The 19,564-nt window shown below is 40.0% G+C and overlaps 1 protein-coding gene across 9 annotated transcripts in view; it reads left to right on the plus strand.

Moving 5' to 3' along the window:
* The window catches only part of LOC308469053 (fatty acyl-CoA reductase 1-like), a 75,447-nt gene that overhangs the window by 37,209 nt on the left and 18,674 nt on the right, over window positions 1–19,564 (plus strand). For all 9 annotated transcript variants that reach the window (XR_013981976.1, XR_013981977.1, XM_081024371.1 and 6 more), the window contains exons 3-8: window positions 9,548–9,723; window positions 10,813–10,992; window positions 13,537–13,714; window positions 14,808–14,852; window positions 15,522–15,640; window positions 17,214–17,281. Coding sequence is in view for 7 of the 9 variants with exons in the window: in XM_081024371.1 (XP_080880497.1) it covers window positions 9,548–9,723; window positions 10,813–10,992; window positions 13,537–13,714; window positions 14,808–14,852; window positions 15,522–15,640; window positions 17,214–17,281 (766 nt within the window). In the remaining 2 variants the exon portion in view is untranslated. The remainder of the gene's footprint in view (window positions 1–9,547; window positions 9,724–10,812; window positions 10,993–13,536; window positions 13,715–14,807; window positions 14,853–15,521; window positions 15,641–17,213; window positions 17,282–19,564) is intronic.

Here is a 19,564-nt window from a genome sequence, read left to right on the forward strand (position 1 = left end):
TTTTAACAGGGAGAAATGTAAAGTATTGCACTTGGGCAAAAAAAATGAGATGCACAAATACAAGATGGGTGACACCTGGCTTGAGAGCAGTACATGTGAAAAGGATCTAGGAGTCTTGGTTGACCACAAACTTGACATGAGCCAACAGTGTGACGCAGCAGCTAAAAAAGCCAATGCAATTCTGGGCTGCATCAATAGGAGTATAGCATCTAGATCAAGGGAAGTAATAGTGCCACTGTATTCTTCTCTGGTCAGACCTCACCTGGAGTACTGTGTCCAGTTCTGGGCACCACAGTTCAAGAAGGACACTGACAAACTGGAACGTGTCCAGAGGAGGGCAACCAAAATGGTCAAAGGCCTGGAAACGATGCCTTATGAGGAACGGCTAAGGGAGCTGGGCATGTTTAGCCTGGAGAACCTCCTGGTTAAGGGGTGATATGATAGCCATGTTCAAATATATAAAAGGATGTCACATAGAGGAGGGAGAAAGGTTGTTTTCTGCTGCTCCAGAGAAGCGGACACGGAGCAATGGATCCAAACTACAAGAAAGAAGATTCCACCTAAACATTAGTAAGAACTTCCTGACAGTAAGAGCTGTTTGACAGTGGAATTTGCTGCCAAGGAGTGTGGTGGAGTCTCCTTCTTTGGAGGTCTTTAAGCAGAGGCTTGACAACCATATGTCAGGAGTGCTCTGATGGTGTTTCCTGCTTGGCAGGGGGTTGGACTCGATGGCCCTTGTGGTCTCTTCCAACTCTATGATTCTATGATTCTATGACTGTAGCTCCCAACCGCATGAAAAAACCAAGTGAACTGAATCTCTCGAAAAGGGAGATTTTACAGGCTGCAACTTTGCTAACCAAGGTTGCACTATCCTTTTTTGTAAGGAAAGCAAGTCCTTTTCTTTTTAAGTAGTTTGAAACCATTTTTCTTTGCTTTACTGCCAGTGGATTGAGACTTGTTTGCGGTAACCTCTGTGTGAGTAAAATATTCACCTGTTTGCAAAGCCAAGTGTCTGTGATTTATTCTAGTTTAAGTATTTTCATGGGGAATATTTGTTTAAAGGTGGATGAGAGCAGATGTAAAATCTTAGTGTGCTTGAAGCAATTACCATTGCGTTTAACTCTGCTATGAGAGATAAAGAATCTTTCTTCCAAACCTCTCTCTCTACAAAACAAATCCTCCATCAATTCACTGTGGTTGCAGAGGTGACATGATTTGATGATGATTTTGAAGGGATCCCTTGTTAAAATAAAGAGAATCCCAAAGGATCTGTGCCGCAGATTCATGTTTTTCTTTTGGCAGTGCTGTGACCTGTGATCTGATTGGTAGGTGGGGAGGGCATAGTGAAAAAATATGTCCTTTTGATCCTTATCTGTTCTACTGAATCTGATTCTAGGACTGACAAACTCCCCCACCCCTTTTCTTGCACAGGAAGTTTTACTAGGTCCAGAGCTTTAAATATGTTCTTGAAACAGATATTCAGCTCTGCTTAAAAAGCAAATGGTGTACATTTCTAATTCAGAACTGTGTGATTAAGTCATAGTACTGGCATCCAATAAGGAAAATGGCTTAAAATGTGTTGGGGGAGTTATTGGGTTGTTGTTTTTATTTTGATTATATATTTTGTGGTTTTATATTCTGATGTTATTCTGTGAACCACCCTGAGACCTGCGGGTATAGGGCGGTATAATATATATATATATATATATATATATATATATATTTAAAAGCAGAGTCTAAGTACCTGCTTGAACAGGATAACTTATGCTGCTGACCCCAGACAACACTGAAACTGTGTCAGTGCCTCATGCTACTTACTGCTGTTCTTTATGCTTTAGGAATAATCAGCTTTTTGTTTACTGAAAGTGGCATCTCTACCTTTTTGAACAAGCACACCCTAACACTAAATCTAATCAAAACCTGTTTGTAGCTCAGTTATTCAGAAGCAGCAATTAATTATTCTAAGTAGGCATAATAAATTTCTGCTATGTTTGCTTAAGTGGAAAAGAAAGGGCAAAAGAAATGAGATAGCAAAGAGGCATAGGGTAAAGCTGAGTTTTCATAATTGCCTGAAGCTTGCATACAGTGGTGAAGCTGATTTTTCATGTATAAAGTGTTTCAAGATGGCCATTATTGTGGATGGGCGTTATTTTTTGCAGCCTCTACATGATGTTGTCATAAAAATGCCAGCCCATTTTCTACACACAAGCACCATTTAATGAGCAGTATTATTATTTTTTTTAAAAAATCCGGTAAGTTAAAAAAAAAAAACTTGTTGAGAACAATCCATTTACAACATTGAGCTCCTACCTGGAAGTACCCATAGGCTACCCACAGTTGTTGCCTGCAGTGGTGGACAGAATTTATCCTGAGAATCTCTACCTTCTTCGAATATTTACTGAAATGTCTGTAGACAGAGATGTGACTGAGTAATATTTCTGGTGGGTGCTTTTAGTGTGCCCCCAGACTGGTAAAACTAGAATAAATTATGCAAAATGGCATATGCATCATTCAGTTTTTGTTGGTGCAGAATTTGAATTGGCTGGGTGCCAATTTTTATTTTCTATTTTTGGTCTCAGAATACACATATCCCTATCATTAGGAATAGTCAGCAATTTTGTATTCGGGAAACCTGTCATGTAAGCAGAGCAGATGCATTGTTGTTCTTATTGCAATTATATCCTCCCTTTTTCTCCAAGGACCTAAAAGGTTCTTGGTCCCCCCATTTTATCCTAACAACAACACTGTGAGGTCAGCTAGGTTGAGAGACAGACTGACCCAGAGTCACCTGGTGAGTTTCATGGTCAAGTGAGGGATTTGAATACTGGTCTCTCCCAGGCCTTAGTCTAACACACTAAGCACTGCAACACAGAGGGTGATGCAATCTGGACAATGCTCCATTCGCACCTACCCACCATCTTTAATTCCCTACAATGCCTCTGAACTTCCACTGAAATGTGGAATCATTATGTGATTTGAGTTTAATTTATCTGTTGTCTTCTCGTGTTCTTTTTATTTATTTATTTCATAAAATTTATACACCTCTTGATGGTATTCCCTCAACTTCCTAAGCATCTGGGTAGGCTTGTCTGAAGAAAAATGTTTTTAGCAGGCTCAGAAAAGAATGGTTTTATATGTAACATTTTTGTGGATAAATATATGGAGAAAGCATTTGTCTGAGCCTCATTGTTTACAATAAAATAATTTTATTATTTGTACCTCACCCATCTTACTGGTTGGCCCCAGCCACTCTGGGCAGCTTCCAACAAATATAAAAGCGTAATAAAACATCAAACATTAAAAATTTCGACTTCCGGGGGCGGCGCGAACGGCAATGGCGGTCCTCTTCTGAACGGGAGAGGAGGCTCCGCAGGCAACGGGTCGTCCGCTACGGCGAAGCGGAGACCCACTCTGGAAAACCCCAGGCGGCAAGAGCCTGGGGTCTTGAGGCTCGGTGGGCGCCTAGAGCGACCCTCCAAGTGCAGAAGGAACCCCGTAAGGGGCTCCGGAGCACGGAGGGGGGTTGCGGCGCTGTGAGCTGTTTCACAGCCTGAGGAGCGAAGCCGCGCTGCTACTGTCGGTGAGCGCTGATCCCTTTTCCTGCTAAATTACGGATCCGGACGAAAAAGCAACTAACTTGTGAGTAAAAGACTGAATCACTTGAATTTGAGACTTTAAAAGGGAAACTTAAATTGGCTTGAACTTGGCTGAGAGCGGAGAGACGTGGAAGCAGGAAGTCCGTCTTCCGCAGCCATTGAACTTGAAAAAAAAGCAATCAGCTGGAGGAGTGGAGGCTGAAAGAAAGAGACTCTAAGTTTTACAGATCTAAGCATCTATTTGAACTTGCATCTTAAAGTAAAGACTTTAAGTTAAAGATTTGGGATTTCTATTTGCACTTGACTTTCCTCCTCTTATTGGATTACAAACTAGAAGGTGAAACCCAGAGTCAGGAGCTGCCTGAGTACTAAGGGAGCTGTCAGTATTGCAGATTTGGATACTGTATATTGGAACTTGAAACAATCTGAGGGTATTGAGACCTTTTAAATTTGAAACATTCTTTTTGGAGATAAATAAGCACTGTCTGCAACAAAGTGACCATTTATAAACTCTGCTAAACATTTGTATTTGAAGGTTCTTGGACATTAAATTAGACTCTGAAAGACAGATTAAGCTCCCTCTAGAGGATTGGATTATAACAGTGATTTTACATACACTTTTTACTTTCGATTCCCTTGCTGTTTGCTTGCTCTGGACCTTTCCATTCCCATGGGAACAACTCAGTGTGACCTTGACTGACAGATAACGTTGGAATGAGTGGCACAAGAAAAAGAGGGAGAGCTAAACAAACAACTCTAACAACTCTAACCTCAGCCTCACAGACACGCAGATCATCTGTGCCTACTTTGCCCTCAGAAGTGGAGGGAGAGGGCGAAGCAGAGCAGTTACAACTGGAAGATATGGCCTCAGGAGCATCTGTTTCTGTACTAGACAAAATTTTTGAAAAATTGGAAGCTTTGGACAAGAAAGCAGATGCGCAATCAGCAAAGATTGATAAAAACACAGAATGTCTAAATAAATTAACTACACAAGTGGTACAGAATGCACAAGCAATTGGACAGCTAACGGAGGCCTCAGCAGAAAATCGGAAATTGACTGAGGACACCAGACAAAGATTTGAAAATTTAGAGCAAGAGGTAAGACCACTCACTAAACAAGTCGGGGAACACCAGATTTATCTCTCGATGATAGAACTGCGAAACCGTGAGAACAACTTAAGGATTAGATCACTACAAGAGGCAGAAGAAGGACATCTAACTGAGTTTTTGACCAAAGAATTCTCCAAGTTCTGGAACTTGGAAGAAAAGGACTTTAAAATTGTGTCAGCTTTCAGACTTGGAAGATTTATAAAGAAGGAGAGGCCCAGAGACTGTTTGATAACATTGAGATCAAAGGAGGAAAGGGATAAGATTTTGGGACTACACTTTGTAAAATCACTGGAGGTGTTGGATAGAAGAATTGAAATTTATAAAGATATCCCAAGACTACTGCTTGATCTTAGAGCCGCCTATTCTGAACTTGTTAAACTACTAAGGAGCAACGCAATTCCATTCAGGTGGGAATTTCCCCAAGGATTATCTTTTACCTTTAGAGGGAGAAAGGTCAAAGTGAGAACACTGGAAGAGAGAGACAAATTCCTGTCTACATACGGAGAGGACCTTCAAAAAAGAATTGAACTACCTTCTGGGCCTGAGGCAACGCCAGTACCAACATCAGCATCTGTGGAACCTGAAGACCCTGAGAAGATACCACCCCTTGAAAAATAACCAGATAGTTCAGGATGTCTCTGCAACTGTTGAGCTGGAATATTAATGGTTGTAACATTCCGGAAAAAAGGAAGAAAATATTTCATATATTAAAAAAAGAACAATTGGACATTATTTGTTTACAAGAAACACATGTGACGAGGCTCCACAGAAAAGTGTTAATAAATAAAAGATTGGGCCAGGAATTTGTATCTTCGGACAAAGTTAAGAAGAGAGGCGTGGTGATATATGCAAAAGAGAGCCTGTCACCTAAATTCCTATTTAAAGATGAACATGGAAGAATTTTGGCTATTGAGATACAATATCAAGGAGAGAAACTGCTGATATTAGGAATTTATGCACCTAATGAAGGGAAATCGGAATTTTACAAGAAGTTGCAGGAGACAATGCTGGACTATCTAGACTACAACAACATCATAATGATGGGAGATATGAATGGGGTCGTATCAACTAACATGGACAAGTCACAAAGTCAAAATGTTACAAAAGACGGCAGACTACCTAAAACCTTTTTTGAAATGATTGACAATATGGATTTGATTGACATTTGGAGGACAAAGAACCCACTAGGAAGAGAGGGAACATTCTTTTCTGAAGCCCAACTGACCTGGACAAGAATCGACCAAATATGGATTTCTAGAGGCCTGGCACCTAAGGTCAGAAAAGTGGAAATCTGCCCAAAGACCTGCTCCGACCATAATGCAGTAAAGATGGATATGACACTATTACCAACTGGATCCTTTAGATGGAAGATGAATGACAATTTGTTTAGAGATCAGGAAATTACCAAGAAGGCCCAAAAAGTTTTGAAGGACTATTTTGAGATAAACATGAATAATATGGTGGAAAAAAGAATAATCTGGGACGCAAGCAAAGCTGTAATGAGGGGATTCTTGATACAACAGAATGCAGTGAAGAAAAGAACACAAAATGAGAAAAAAGATAAGATCTTGGATAAAATAAAAGAATTAGAGAAGAAATTAAGAGTGAATCCGAAGTCACAGCCAACTCTGAGAGAAATTAAACTTTATCAAACACAATATTCCAAATTGATAAATCAGGAAATTGAATGGAAGGTTAAATTAATGAAACAAAAAACGTTTGAGTCGGCGAATAAATGTGGAAAACTGCTAGCTTGGCAGTTGAAGAGAAGACAAAGATTAAATACTGTTACAAACTTAGAGGTTGATGGAAAAAACATCCAGAATCCAGTGGACATTAGAAAGTGTTTCCAGAGATACTTCAAAAAATTATACACCCAAGGGCCGCAAGATGATGTTGAGATTAAACAATTTTTGGCAAAAAACGGACTATCTAAATTGTCACAAGAAAATAGGACAATCCTGAACTCTAAAATAACACGACAGGAGATCGAACAAGCTATCCAGAACATGCAACTTGGCAAATCTCCAGGACCAGATGGGCTGACCTCCAAGTACTATAAGACATTGAAAGACTATTTGATACAACCTTTGATGGAGGTCAGCAATGAAATTATGGAGGGGAGGAGGGCACCGGAGTCGTGGAAGGAAGCGTTTATCACATTAATACCAAAGTCGGAAGCTGAAAAGACACAACTTAAGAACTACCGTCCCATCTCTCTTTTAAATGTGGATTACAAAATATTTGCAGACATTTTGGCAAACAGATTTAAAAAAGTTTTAAATGAAGTAATTCATAAGGACCAGGCTGGCTTTCTCCCAGGAAGACATCTGTTTGCTAATACAAGGAACATTATTGACATTTTGGAACTTTTGCAAACAGACATAAATACAAAAGCAGTTTTAATTTTTATAGATGCGGAGAAGGCCTTTGACAATATCTCCTGGAAATTTATGATGGGAAATTTAAAAGAGATGGGAGTGGGGCGGGGTTTTGAGAATGGGATTGAGGCGATATATTCAGAACAGAAAGCTAAACTGATAGTTAATAATGTGGTTACAGAAGAGTTTAAAATTGAAAAAGGGACACGACAAGGTTGCCCTATTTCCCCTTTGTTATTTATTTCGGTTCTGGAAGTGCTATTGAACATGATTAGAAGGGATCGGTTGGTGGAAGGAATTCAGGTCGGTCAGAAACAATATAAATTAAAAGCTTTCGCAGATGACCTGGTTTTGACCTTGCAGAAGCCAGAGCCCAGTACGAAAAGAGTATTACAACTGATTAATGACTTTGGTCGGGTGGCTGGATTTAAATTAAATAAACAGAAAACTAAGGTTTTGGGGAAAAACTTGACTAATACAGAGTCAGAACGGTTTCAGAATGAGACGGAACTTAATGTGGTTAAAAAAGTAAAATACCTAGGGGTAAATATAACAGCAAAAAATCTAAGTCTATTTAAGGACAATTATGAAAAATGTTGGACAGAAATTAAGAGAGACTTAGATAGTTGGTCAAAATTGAAACTTTCTTTGTTAGGCCGAATTGCTGCTATCAAGATGAATGTATTGCCAAGGATGTTGTTCTTATTTCAAACACTTCAGGTTTTGGACAAAACGGAGTGCTTTCAGAAGTGGCAGAGAGACATTTCTAAGTTTGTCTGGCAGGGCAAAAAGCCCAGAATTAAGTTTAAGATATTAACCGATGCAAAACAAAGAGGGGGCTTTGCCCTGCCAGACTTAAAGTTGTATTATGAAGCCGCAGCGTTCTGCTGGCTAAAAGACTGGCTACTTCTTGAAGACACTGATGTGTTAGATTTGGAAGGGTTTAACAATACCTTTGGATGGCATGCATATTTATGGTATGACAAGGTTAAAGCAAACAAGGCCTTTAAGAACCATATTGTCAGAAAATCATTGTTTAATGTCTGGACAAAATATAAAGACTTGCTGGAAAATAAAACACCAAGGTGGCTTTCACCTTTGGAAGCCAAGGCCCGAAAAAGACCCAATATGGAGGCTAAATGGCCAAAATATTGGGAAATACTAGAAAAGGATGGAGACAATTGGAAATTGCAGAGTCTGGAGAAAATGAAAGACAAAGTGCGAGATTGGTTACATTACGCTCAGATTAAAGAAGTTTTTAAAAATGATAAGAAACTAGGGTTCCAGGTGGAGAAATCGAAATTAGAAACAGAATTGTTAGAACCAAAGATTAAGGTACTTTCAAGGATGTATAACTTGCTGTTGAAATGGAATACACAAGACGAAACGGTTAAATCGGCTATGATAAGGTGGGCACAGGACATTGGGCATAATATCATGTTTGAGGACTGGGAGAGGTTGTGGAGTAATGGATTGAAATTTACTGCATGTAACGCCCTGAAAGAAAATGTAATGAAAATGATTTATAGATGGTATATGACCCCAGTCAAACTTGCTAAAATTTACCACCTGTCTGATAATAAGTGTTGGAAATGCAAAGAGTGTGAGGGAACGTTCTTCCACCTCTGGTGGACTTGCCCTAAAGTGAAGGCGTTCTGGGAAATGATTTATAATGAACTGAAAAAGGTATTTAAATATACCTTCACTAAGAAACCAGAGGCTTTCCTTTTGGGTATTGTCGGCCAAGGGGTGGCAAAGAAGGACCAGACATTTTTTATGTATGCAACAACAGCAGCAAGGATACTTCTCGCAAAACATTGGAAAACTCAAGATCTACCCACACTGGAAGAATGGCAGATACAACTGATAGACTACATGGAACTGGCTGAAATGACCGGCAGAATCCGCGACCTGGGAGAAGAGAGGATTGAGGAGGACTGGAAGAAATTTAAGAACTATTTACAAAAGTATTGCAATTTGAGTGAATGTTAAATAAGATGCTAGATCAAAATAACTGAGCACCACTAAATTTAGAAGTTTTTAAGAAAATAAGTAAGACTGTGAAATTTAGCTTCTTTTGAGAATTATAAGATTAGGAAATATAGAAGGGATATAAGAATTTAAATAAGATGATAAATTGCTGACAAAATGTTTCAACGATGAAAATGGGAGCGGGAGATGTGAGGAAGTCCAAAGAAAATGTGAAAATATGTTAAGATCAATGTTACATTGTTTATCATGTTTATTTTTATTGTAAAATTTAATAAATTGCTTTAAAAAAAAAAAAAAAAACATTAAAAATTTCCCTAAACAGGGCTGCCTTCTAAAAGTCAGATAGTTGTTTATTCCCTTGACATCTGATGGAGGGCGTTCCACAGGGTGGGCACCACTACCAAGAAGGCCCTCTGCCTGGTTCCCTGTCCTCCTTCTCACTTATCTGTGTTTTGTGTTTGTGTTTAGGTGTTTGACAGAGTCAGAAAAGTGTGGCCAAACTTCTATGAGAAGATTAAACCAATCAATGCTGAACTTACCCAGCCAAATCTGGCCATTGCTCCTGAGGATGCTCAGGAGCTCCTCTCCGAAGTTAACATTGTCTTCCATTGTGCTGCAACAATTCGCTTTGATGAGCCACTGAGGTATGTTATGCTTGCTTTTCCTTTGTGTTTCTTACCCCACAGTCCTAATCAGGTTTACTTAGAAGTAAAACTACTGAGCTCAATGGGACACTTTCCTAGTAAGTGTGACTTCAGTAGTATGGTGAATTTCACTTTGAAAAGAGTTACAAGAGTACATACATTCACTTAGGAATTATCCACACTTACCTTTTGTTGTGCTTTAAAACTCCAGGTCTGAGTTTCTTCTCTCTTTTTTGTCCCAAGCTTTCCCTTTGAAAACTCGTTCTTTAAAACTGAATCAGAGCAAACATCAGTTTGGGAGTTCTGCACTCAGACACTGAACTTTAAAGGGTGGACAGTGCTTGGTCATAGCAAACACTCCTGATCTTCTGTATCAAGAAAATCACCCCTTCCTTCCTTTCTTCCTTCCGGGAACAATGAGTTGCAATAAATAAAAATAGCCACACATTACAAATAGCAACATAAGGAATTCCTGCTCGGTTATAAACATGCACTTATAGTGAGTAGTCCACAGATTTTTAAAAAAATATCTGAACAGTTTTCCATCGAGAAGGAAAGGGAAAGTACATGTTTTCATTCTGTTAGCTTTTCATCCAAACTTTTCACTAAGCATTCTCAATGAACTGATATCACAGTACTTTAGATCATGAGGTACAAAGACAATTCCAACTTTGCACCTAACCCAAAGCAGTGTTTCTTTGGGGGAGTCTTGAGCAGACAACCTTTTATGTAAGACCATGTTGCCCAATGTTTGATTTGCAGCATCTCCTCTCTAGCTCAAAAGAGGTACCACCCTGCTCTGATAGCTGAGATCCTTCGATAAGGTGGCATGGATGAACCCAGGGTGTTCTGCAGACAAGGTTGTAGAATACCACAGAGATATAGGCACATCCTAAGTTACAAGAAAAGGAGCAGCACCAGTGACTTCCAGATCTCACCCAAGATCCAGAAACATGGAAGGAAGTGCGGGCTGCATCACTTACTTTTCTTCATGTTCCCCTTAAACATCTGAAGTAGCTCTATTAATGCTTACTTAGATGGTCATGCCAACAGGACTTCTTAATAACCTTTTAATGCTTTCTTAACCAGGCAAGCCCTTCTGTTAAACGTCATGGGAACAAAGCAACTCCTGAAGTTGGCCCACCAGATGCAGAACCTCAAGGCCTTCATCCACCTTTCAACTGCCTATGCATACTGTAATCGGAGTTACATAGATGAAGTCATTTATCCTCCTCCTATGGATCCCCAGAAACTTTTTGATCTTGTAGAGTAAGTGATGGAAATAAACTTCTCTCCTGCTGATGTAAACATGATTTTGGAACACTAAGTGCTTCTTCCTAGGCACATGGAAGCCACTCTGTTGTGGTGCTATCCCACCTACCAGTTGTGCAGGCTTCATCACCTACCTCCCTCCGTGATTAAGTGGGAAAGCTTTCCCAAAAAGATAATCAACGTGCAAATCACCAACTACCTTGATCACTTTCCAAGCTGATATTTGCCAAAGAATGTAAATGTAGAGATGAGGAAACTATGAACATAAGGAGAGGCCTGCTGGATCAGGCCAATGACCCATCTGTTTCCAAGCTGGTCACAGGGAAACAGGAAACATTTGTGGGCAGCATGGCGAGTTCTTAGCCCTCCCCCCCCCCAGCACCTCCCCCCACAACTCCTTCAGTCTATTTCCCCAGTTAACTTCAAGACAGGCAAGAGGCTCAGCAGGAGGCCAGGGGGAATGGCCAGGAAGAGAGGTGAGTTAAGGAGCTCTGCTGCCCACACCACATCTCTCCTCCGAAGCTCCCCTATCACTGTATTCATCAAGTATGGGGTTGGGAATCCATCTTTATGAGCATTTGCAGTTCTGGTACAAAAAGTATTTTAAGTGTAACACCAAGAAGCAGCTTTCTGGTGTGAATGTGAACTTCTGCATTGCCTGCCATTCTGCTTGGAGACATTCTGCCTGCTTTGCCAGGGTATGCCAGGCTACCTTTATGTCCTGTGCTGCTCTTTTGCCTCAGCATACCCTTTAAAGCTGGTTGTCCTGAGCATTAGATTAAGAAAAACCTCTTTGGATATGGCAGATTACTTGTTACCCTGGCTGCTCTGAGGCCCTCAGATGTTGTGACTTCTGATTTGCAGAGATTAATTGTCGCACTTCATTAACAAGGAAGCCAGCAAAGGGGAACATGGCTGCCTTTAAATAAAATTGTATCCACATCAGGAGTTAATGCTGAATTCTATATTAAAAGGAACTAGAGAAAAATGTTTGCATCCAAGCCGTCTAGCTTTCTTGGTTGTAGACTGTCAATAATATAAGTTCAAGTAATAATTAGGGTTGTTACCTTTTTAGAGGCCCTGTCCCTGCCTGTGCCATTTTATTTTCCTGGCTTGGTATAAAAAGTGATGTGGAAAGATTTGCTTCCTTTCTGTGGCGGGGGTGGGGGGGAGCGCTAAGCAGGGAAGAGGGAGATTGGATTTAGTAGGTAAGGTGGCCAGATACAAGAAGGAAAAAGACTCTGTACGTTTAATATTGCATAGAAGAGGAAATTTCAGTACCTGCTACACAGGGCTGTATCTTTTCAAATTCTTTTTTCTGTACCAGAGGTTTTCAACCTTTTTGAGTCCACTGCTCCCTTGACCAACTACATTCTTCCTGTGCCTCCCCTGTGGGATACCTGGTAAAAACTTGTGTTGTTTCATCATTTAGCAGTTTGGCCTTTAAATAAAAAAGATTTAAAATTTAAGCAGCAGAGCTTTGAATAGGCTTTTAAAAATATGGCCCATCCATTCCCCTACTAAATGCTGTTTTTGTAAGTTTGTAAGACTAGACCCATCTTTCCCCCTCCTGTTAGTTGCAACCCTCACTCTGCTTCCCCCGCCACAAATTCCTCTCTCTACCTTCCCATGTCATCATTTATAATCTCCCAGACCAAACAAAAGGGTCTCCATCTTGGATGGATTCAAGTTACAAGAAAGGAGATTCTGACTAAACATCAGGAAGAACTTTCTGACAGTAAGAGCTGTTTGACTTCTATGAGAAGTGGTGGAATCTCCTTCCTTGGAGGTTTTGAAGCAGAGGTTGGACAGCCATTTGTCTTGGATGTTACATTTAAGATCCTTGCAGTTTAGGAGGCTGGACTGGATGACCCTTGAGGTCAGGGGTGCCAGCTTGAATTGGGGACCCCATGCCACATAATCACATGATGCATGCACACCATTTGAAACCCAACCCATTAATAATAATAATAATAATAATAATAATTTGAATGGCAATGGCCATCAACTGGGGGGTGCCCCCTCTAATGTTTTATTGGGGGTGAAGACCTCATGGCCCCTAAGAGTTGGCTCCTAAGTTGGCTCCTATGCTTGAGGTTTCTTCCAAATCTACAATTCTACAATTCCTTTTCTAGTAGGTGGGGGGGGGGGGAGTCATGCAGCAGGAAAAGACTCCTACTCCTGCCTTCTTCCAATGTTCCTTTAAATGTGTATGTGGAAGGGGGGATTATGGGCTTGTTTTGTTCTTGTTCTTATTTTTATTTTTATCATGCATTTTGTATTTGTATTTTTTATTTTAGCCTGTGAACTGCCCTGAGATCTACGGATGAAGGGTGGTATACAAATTTAATGAATAATAGTAAGAATAATAATAGTAATAATAAAAATAATATCTTGACCTGCGATTGGGAGTGCTGAAATCTAGTCCATCTTATTTTGATGGCTGTTCTACAAATCTAATTCCCCTTTTCCTCCTTTGCATCGTTTCTTTTCATGGCTATATTTCAATGGGTGGTTGTTGTTTTTTTATTATCCTGTTAGGGGGATGGATGAGTCCCTCATTCAAGAGATCACACCCAAACTGATTGGGGATTGGCCCAACACCTACACATTCACCAAATCCTTGACAGAGTACGTAATTCAGCAAGAGAAAGGTAACCTAAATACTGCCATCATTCGACCATCCATCGTGTGCTGCAGCTGGCAAGAACCTTTTCCCGTAAGCATGACTGCTCTTCCATTTCTGTTGAGTACTCTGAAAATTCCCACTGCAGCTGTTGCTTTGCTCCCAGCATTTTGTCTCTCTGGACTGTCCTTGGACTGTCTTGCTTCTTGGCAATGAGGGGAGGAAGGAAGGAGAACCATATGGATCCTGGACCATGGATTTCTTCTCCATACCCCTTTGGGGAAATTCATTCCCAATTTTGTGTGGGAATGAATGCATCCTGCGGTGAATAAATAACAACTTTTCATTACTCGTTTATAAAGCACCTACAACTAATACTGTGATTTAAGTCTTGAGGTTATTCCCTAACACTATGCTTATTTGTACTTATTCCTATCATGCTTTTTGTACTGCTGTTTACTTAGAATGTGGTGAACTGCTTTGGGCAGAATCTTTTGGGCAAGTGGTGATTGCTAACATAAGCAGATGAGGATGGCTTTTCACAGTGCTTTTTCTGGGGTGCTCAAAGGTACCAACACCTTTTGTCCTCCAAAGGTTAAAAGTGTGGCACTTCGTGTACCAGCACCTTTTCTTCTAAAAAACCAAAAAAACTAGTTGTGGTTTTTTTAGTGAATTGGATTTAGGTGGTGGATTGATGAGTGCCTAAGTCACGTAGTCATCTTATCCCAGCATTGCCACAACCATCCTTTTTTTAGAGAGAGAGAATTTGGAGACAATTTGAAAGAGGGATGTGTCCACTCATTCCACTTTTGCTTCTGGTAAATGAATTTGGAATATTTTTGTATTTCTAAAATCTACAAAACCTATTTGACCAGTAGCTTGCTTAGACAAAATATGTGAATGTCACAGAACACAAAACCTCTCCAAAACCATTTTCAACACTCTTTAAAAAGTGGTCTATGACCATGTTTATTTTTTTACCATATTTTTAACCCACTTTTGTTTGCTGACTCACATCAATAAAAACCATCAATCTCAGGCAGAAAAAATGTGCACTAGGCTTCAGATTCACAGATTGGAATATGGGAAATGTGCTATGCATAATCTCAACTCCCCCCCCCCCCCATAATAGAAACTCAAAATTTCCCTCTCCATAATTGCTTTCCCTTATTTTTTTTCTTTTCAGGGGTGGATTGATCAGTTCAATGGACCATGCATTTTCTTGATTGCGGTATGTGTCACCTAGTAGAACTCTTAGGTTCCTGAGATGCTGGACCAGGGCCTCAGTAATATGCAACCTCATATGTAACCTCTGATAATTAGTACTTAATGTCCTTAAGAAACAGAAGAAACAAACTCCTTGCAGGTGGAGTTTGTTAGATACTTTGAACAAACAATGAAGCAGCAACTATTGGTGCAAATTACTATTAGTAATAGTAGTAAAATTCACTACTAAGTAGTAGTAGTAAAATTTATATACAGGGGAGGTCTTTGTAGCCTCTCTTATTTTCAGTTGAAGACAGGCCAGAAAGCAAGCCTTGCCTGTTGCCAGTTATTCCCCTTTAAATTGGTTGATTGATTGGTTTTTGCTGCTTGGGAAAGCAGTGGCAAGAATGAGGAGAGGGTGGCCATACTTCATGTGGGCCTTTTTTGCTTTCCTCAAGAATATGCGCCCACTGTGTGGGCGCACAGTTCCTTTGCATGTACTCATGGATGATTTGGAAAACCAAAACAAAATCAGAATGATTGGCAAAGATAATTTGCCCATAACTATCACCTTTCAAGTGATGAAAGTAGTTCTCCATTTTACTGAAATCTCGATCCAATTTCAGGTGCATTGTCTCTAGGCAATGAAATTATACCACAAAATTTGCTAACTAGCCCCTTCTCCATCCCACAGACTGGAAAGGGGATTGCACGGATTGTAAAATGCAACAAAGATGCAGTTGCAGATATCATTCCTGTAGATATTGCCATCAATTTGATCCTTGCTGCTGGATGGTACACTGCAGTTCAGAGGTAGGACTGGTGTTTTGTGATGGACTTACATGGACAAATAGGTTACTGAGATTCCCCTTCTTTCTTTATCTCTTCTTTCTTGTATTTCTTTTTCTTTTTTTGGATTTGGTCTCTTATATGATCTTTGATTTTGGATGGCTCTCGATTAGTACTAACTAGATGTATATGTCTTAACAACTAAACAATTATATTTTGAAAGATGAAGACGTGTACAGAGAGCTGACAGAGAGAAAAGTAAGGGGCCTGTATGAAAGAGGTTTTCTCAGGGTGTGAAACGGAGGAAGAGGAAGCTCTCCCAGGTGGGAGGTGGGAGGATTCAACTCTCTGTATGGGTGAAGATCAAGATAAAAGGGTGGCCGAGGGCTATATTTAAACTTTTGTGTCTTCTGAATATCCTATGAGGTTTATTAATGTGCTGTATTTTCTTTTTCTCGTTAGTTCTTTCTGTCTGATTTTCTATTATTCTATTATTTTCTATCATTCTGATGTTTTCTATTATTCCCTTTATTTTAGTTGGAATTTTATGGTTTATTAGGTTGAAAACCTTTAATAAAATAGTTGTTTTTTTAAAGGACTGATGTTATGAATATGCATTCTAGTTTCTACCTTCCCTTGTGAGGTAGGAATGCTGAGATATGCATTTTGTGTAGCTAGATCGCTTATGGAATCACCACCACCACATTTGAATATGAACATGTGCAAATTCAAACTTCTCATTCATTCATTCAGTCATTTTTAAATATATATCTCAGCCTTCCTGCCAGAGGAGTCCAGGGCGGTCAACACATCAGCCTTTAAACAGTACAATGCAAATAAAATGACATCATACCCAAAAAAAAGCAAGCGAAAGAATTACAAAATTTAAAGGGGAAGAAGAGAGACCTAATCAGCTGTTCTTTAGCACTGGGCAGAATAGTCATTGTGGGATGAGATCTGCAAATAAAGCCTCATTACTCAGAGCCAGGTTTCTAATTTGAGACATTTATTAGATTATTCAAGAGTAAAATGTGTGAGAAATACTCGGTTGCACAGAAATAAAAAAGGAGCAATATTTTCTGTCTAGTCCACCCGCAGGCCACACACATGAGTCATGGCTCATGCCCTTCATTGCTTTTGCCTGGGTGGAAAGTGTCTTTGAATTGCAATTATGCTTCTTGGTCACTTGGATGGAGGGTGTGTGTGTGTAGAAACCTCTGGTTTTACTACATTTTAAGCTATTGTACCAAAGTAAGAGCCATGTCCATTGCCTCAGGTGTGGGATGGCATCAACCCCAGCTCAGATGTGCAACATGACTAATTTCTGCATGAGTCACTGCTCTGGGCTGGGCTCCTCCTAAGCTGCAAGATTGGAGATTTATACAGAAATGCATGGGTATTTGCTTTTTAAAAGTAAACCTTTGGGATGTAAAAGTTCCTCTAATTTTAAACATCCCTTTTTAATTCAGGAAAGAAGCATGACTACTCAGCTGTTAGAAATTTAGGAAATTTAGAATGATAGCCATTCTAAACAAAACAATACTGTGTTTTGTTTTATTTCTCCATTTCATTCTTTCCCTCCTTGCTTATTTTTCAGGCCCAAGTCACTGTTGGTATACAATTGTATAACAAGTAACATCAACCCATTTTCCTGGGGAGAAATACGTAAGTTTATTTTTAAAAGTGCAAGGTGGATTCCATGAAAATCACAGGTTTCAGACATGGCACATATTTGGTGAATTCTGCCAATGCAATCCTGAAAGCTTGCCCTGGTACATCCACAGATAAAGGCTGTGAATTATCAGGGTAATTATTAATTACCCTGATAAACCCTGTGGCCTTCTGCCTTCTATTAAATTAAAAGCAAAAAACCCCAATGTTTTGGCAACTTGAAATTTTATTTTGTGCTACATTTCTTGTTCCATTGACTCCAGAACACTCACCTACAGCACAGTCACAAACCAGTGGTGAGAGAGCATATAAAGTCCAAAATATATTATGGGTTCCCATTACCATAGGGGCAGGTGATATTATCTGGTCCTGCATCCATTCCCCTCATTTTGTAAGCAGTTCACACCAGTGATACCAAACAAGCCAAGCCCAACTGTCACTGGAAGGACTCTCCTGAGGCAGTGGTGGGGTGGTGTCATGACCCCCTTCTTAGAGAACAAGGGAATGACTTTGGAGGAAGCATCAGAAGGCGAAAGGGAATTGCCCTCAGAGCTTGCCTTGGAAGACCCTCGTGCTCTGAAACATCAGATACAGAAAGAGTCCATTCTGCCAGCACCTCTGTGGCCTGAGGAGGTTGTATTGCTGACCTTTGGTTCTTGAGGGCTCCAGTGCAGAAGCTCCAATGTAGCCACTGACTGTTAAATTGACCAATTCTATGAAGACTTACAACACCTTCTAGAAATGACACCAAAGGAGGATGTTCTTCTCACAAGGGATTGGAATGCTAAAGTACGGAGTCAAGAGATAAAAGGAACAACTGGTAAGTTTGGCCTTGGAGTTCAAAATGAAGCAGGACAAAGGCTAATAGAGTTTTGTCAAGAAAACAAGCTGGTCATCACAAACATTCTTTTCCAACAACACAAGAGCAGATGGGCAGCATCAAAATCAGATTGATTATACTCTCTGCAGCCAAAGACGGAGAAGCTCTATGCAATCAGCAAAAACAAGACCTGGAGCTGTCTGTGGCTTAGATCATCAGCTTCTTATATTCAAGCTTAAACTGAAGAAAGTAGGGAAAACTACTGGGCCAGTAAGCTACAATCTAAATCAAATCACAGTAGAAGTGAGGAACAGTTTTAAGGATTTAGATTTGGTGGACTGAAGAACTATGGATGGAGGCTTATAACTATACAGGAGGCAGCAACGAAAACCATCCCAATGAAAAGGAAATGCAAGAAAGCAAAGTGGCTGTCCAATGAGGCCTTACAAATAGCAGGGGAAAGAATACAAGCAAAATGTAAGGGAGATAGTGAAAGATACAGTAAACTGAATGCAGATTTCTAAAGAATAGCAAGGAGAGACAAAAGGGCTTGTTTAACAAGCAATGCAAAGAAATATAGGAAAACAATAGAATTGGGGAAACCAGAGTTCTGTTCAAGAAAATTGGAGAAAGGAACATTTCGTGCAAAGGACAAAAGTGGTAAGGACCTAACAGAAGCAGAAGACATCAAGAAGAGGTGGAATTATACCAGAAAGATAGGGATGTCTTGTACACCCCAGGTAGTGTGGTTGCTGACCAGACATCCTGGAAAGTGAAGTTAAATGGGTCATAGAAAGCACTGCTAATAACAAGGCCAGTGGAACTGATGACAGCTGAACTATTTAAAATTTTAAACGATGATGCTGTTAAGGTGCTACACTCAATATGCCAGCAATATGCCAGCAAGTTTGGAAAACTCAGCAGTGGCTAGAAGATTGGAGAAGATCAGTCTGCATCCCAATCCCAAAGAATGCTCCAACTACTGCACAATTGTGCTCATTTCACACGTTAGCAAGGTTATGCTTAAAATTCTACAAGCGGTATGTGGACCGAGAACTCCCAGAAGTGCAAGTTGGATTTCAAAGGGGCAGAGGAACCAGGGACCAATTGCAAACATGCACTGGATTATGGAGAAAGCTAGAGAAAAACATCTACTTCTGCTTCATGACTGTGTCAACCACAGCAAACTATGGCAAGTTCTTAAAGAAATGGGACTGCTATCTGTCTCCTGAGAAATCTCTATGTGGGACAAGAAGCTACAGTTAGAACTGGATATGGAACAACTGATTGGTTCAAAATTGGGAAAGGAGTACGACAAGGCTGTATATTGTCTCCCTGCTTATTTAACATATGCAGAATTCATCATGCGAAAGGCTGGACTGTATGAATCCCAAACCGGAATTAAGATTGCCAGAAGAAATATCAACAACCTCAGATATGCAGATGACGCATCTTTG

This window comes from Podarcis pityusensis (assembly GCF_964106645.2).
Source record: "Podarcis pityusensis genome assembly, contig: HAP1_SCAFFOLD_168, whole genome shotgun sequence".
Lineage (NCBI taxonomy): Eukaryota > Metazoa > Chordata > Lepidosauria > Squamata > Lacertidae > Podarcis > Podarcis pityusensis.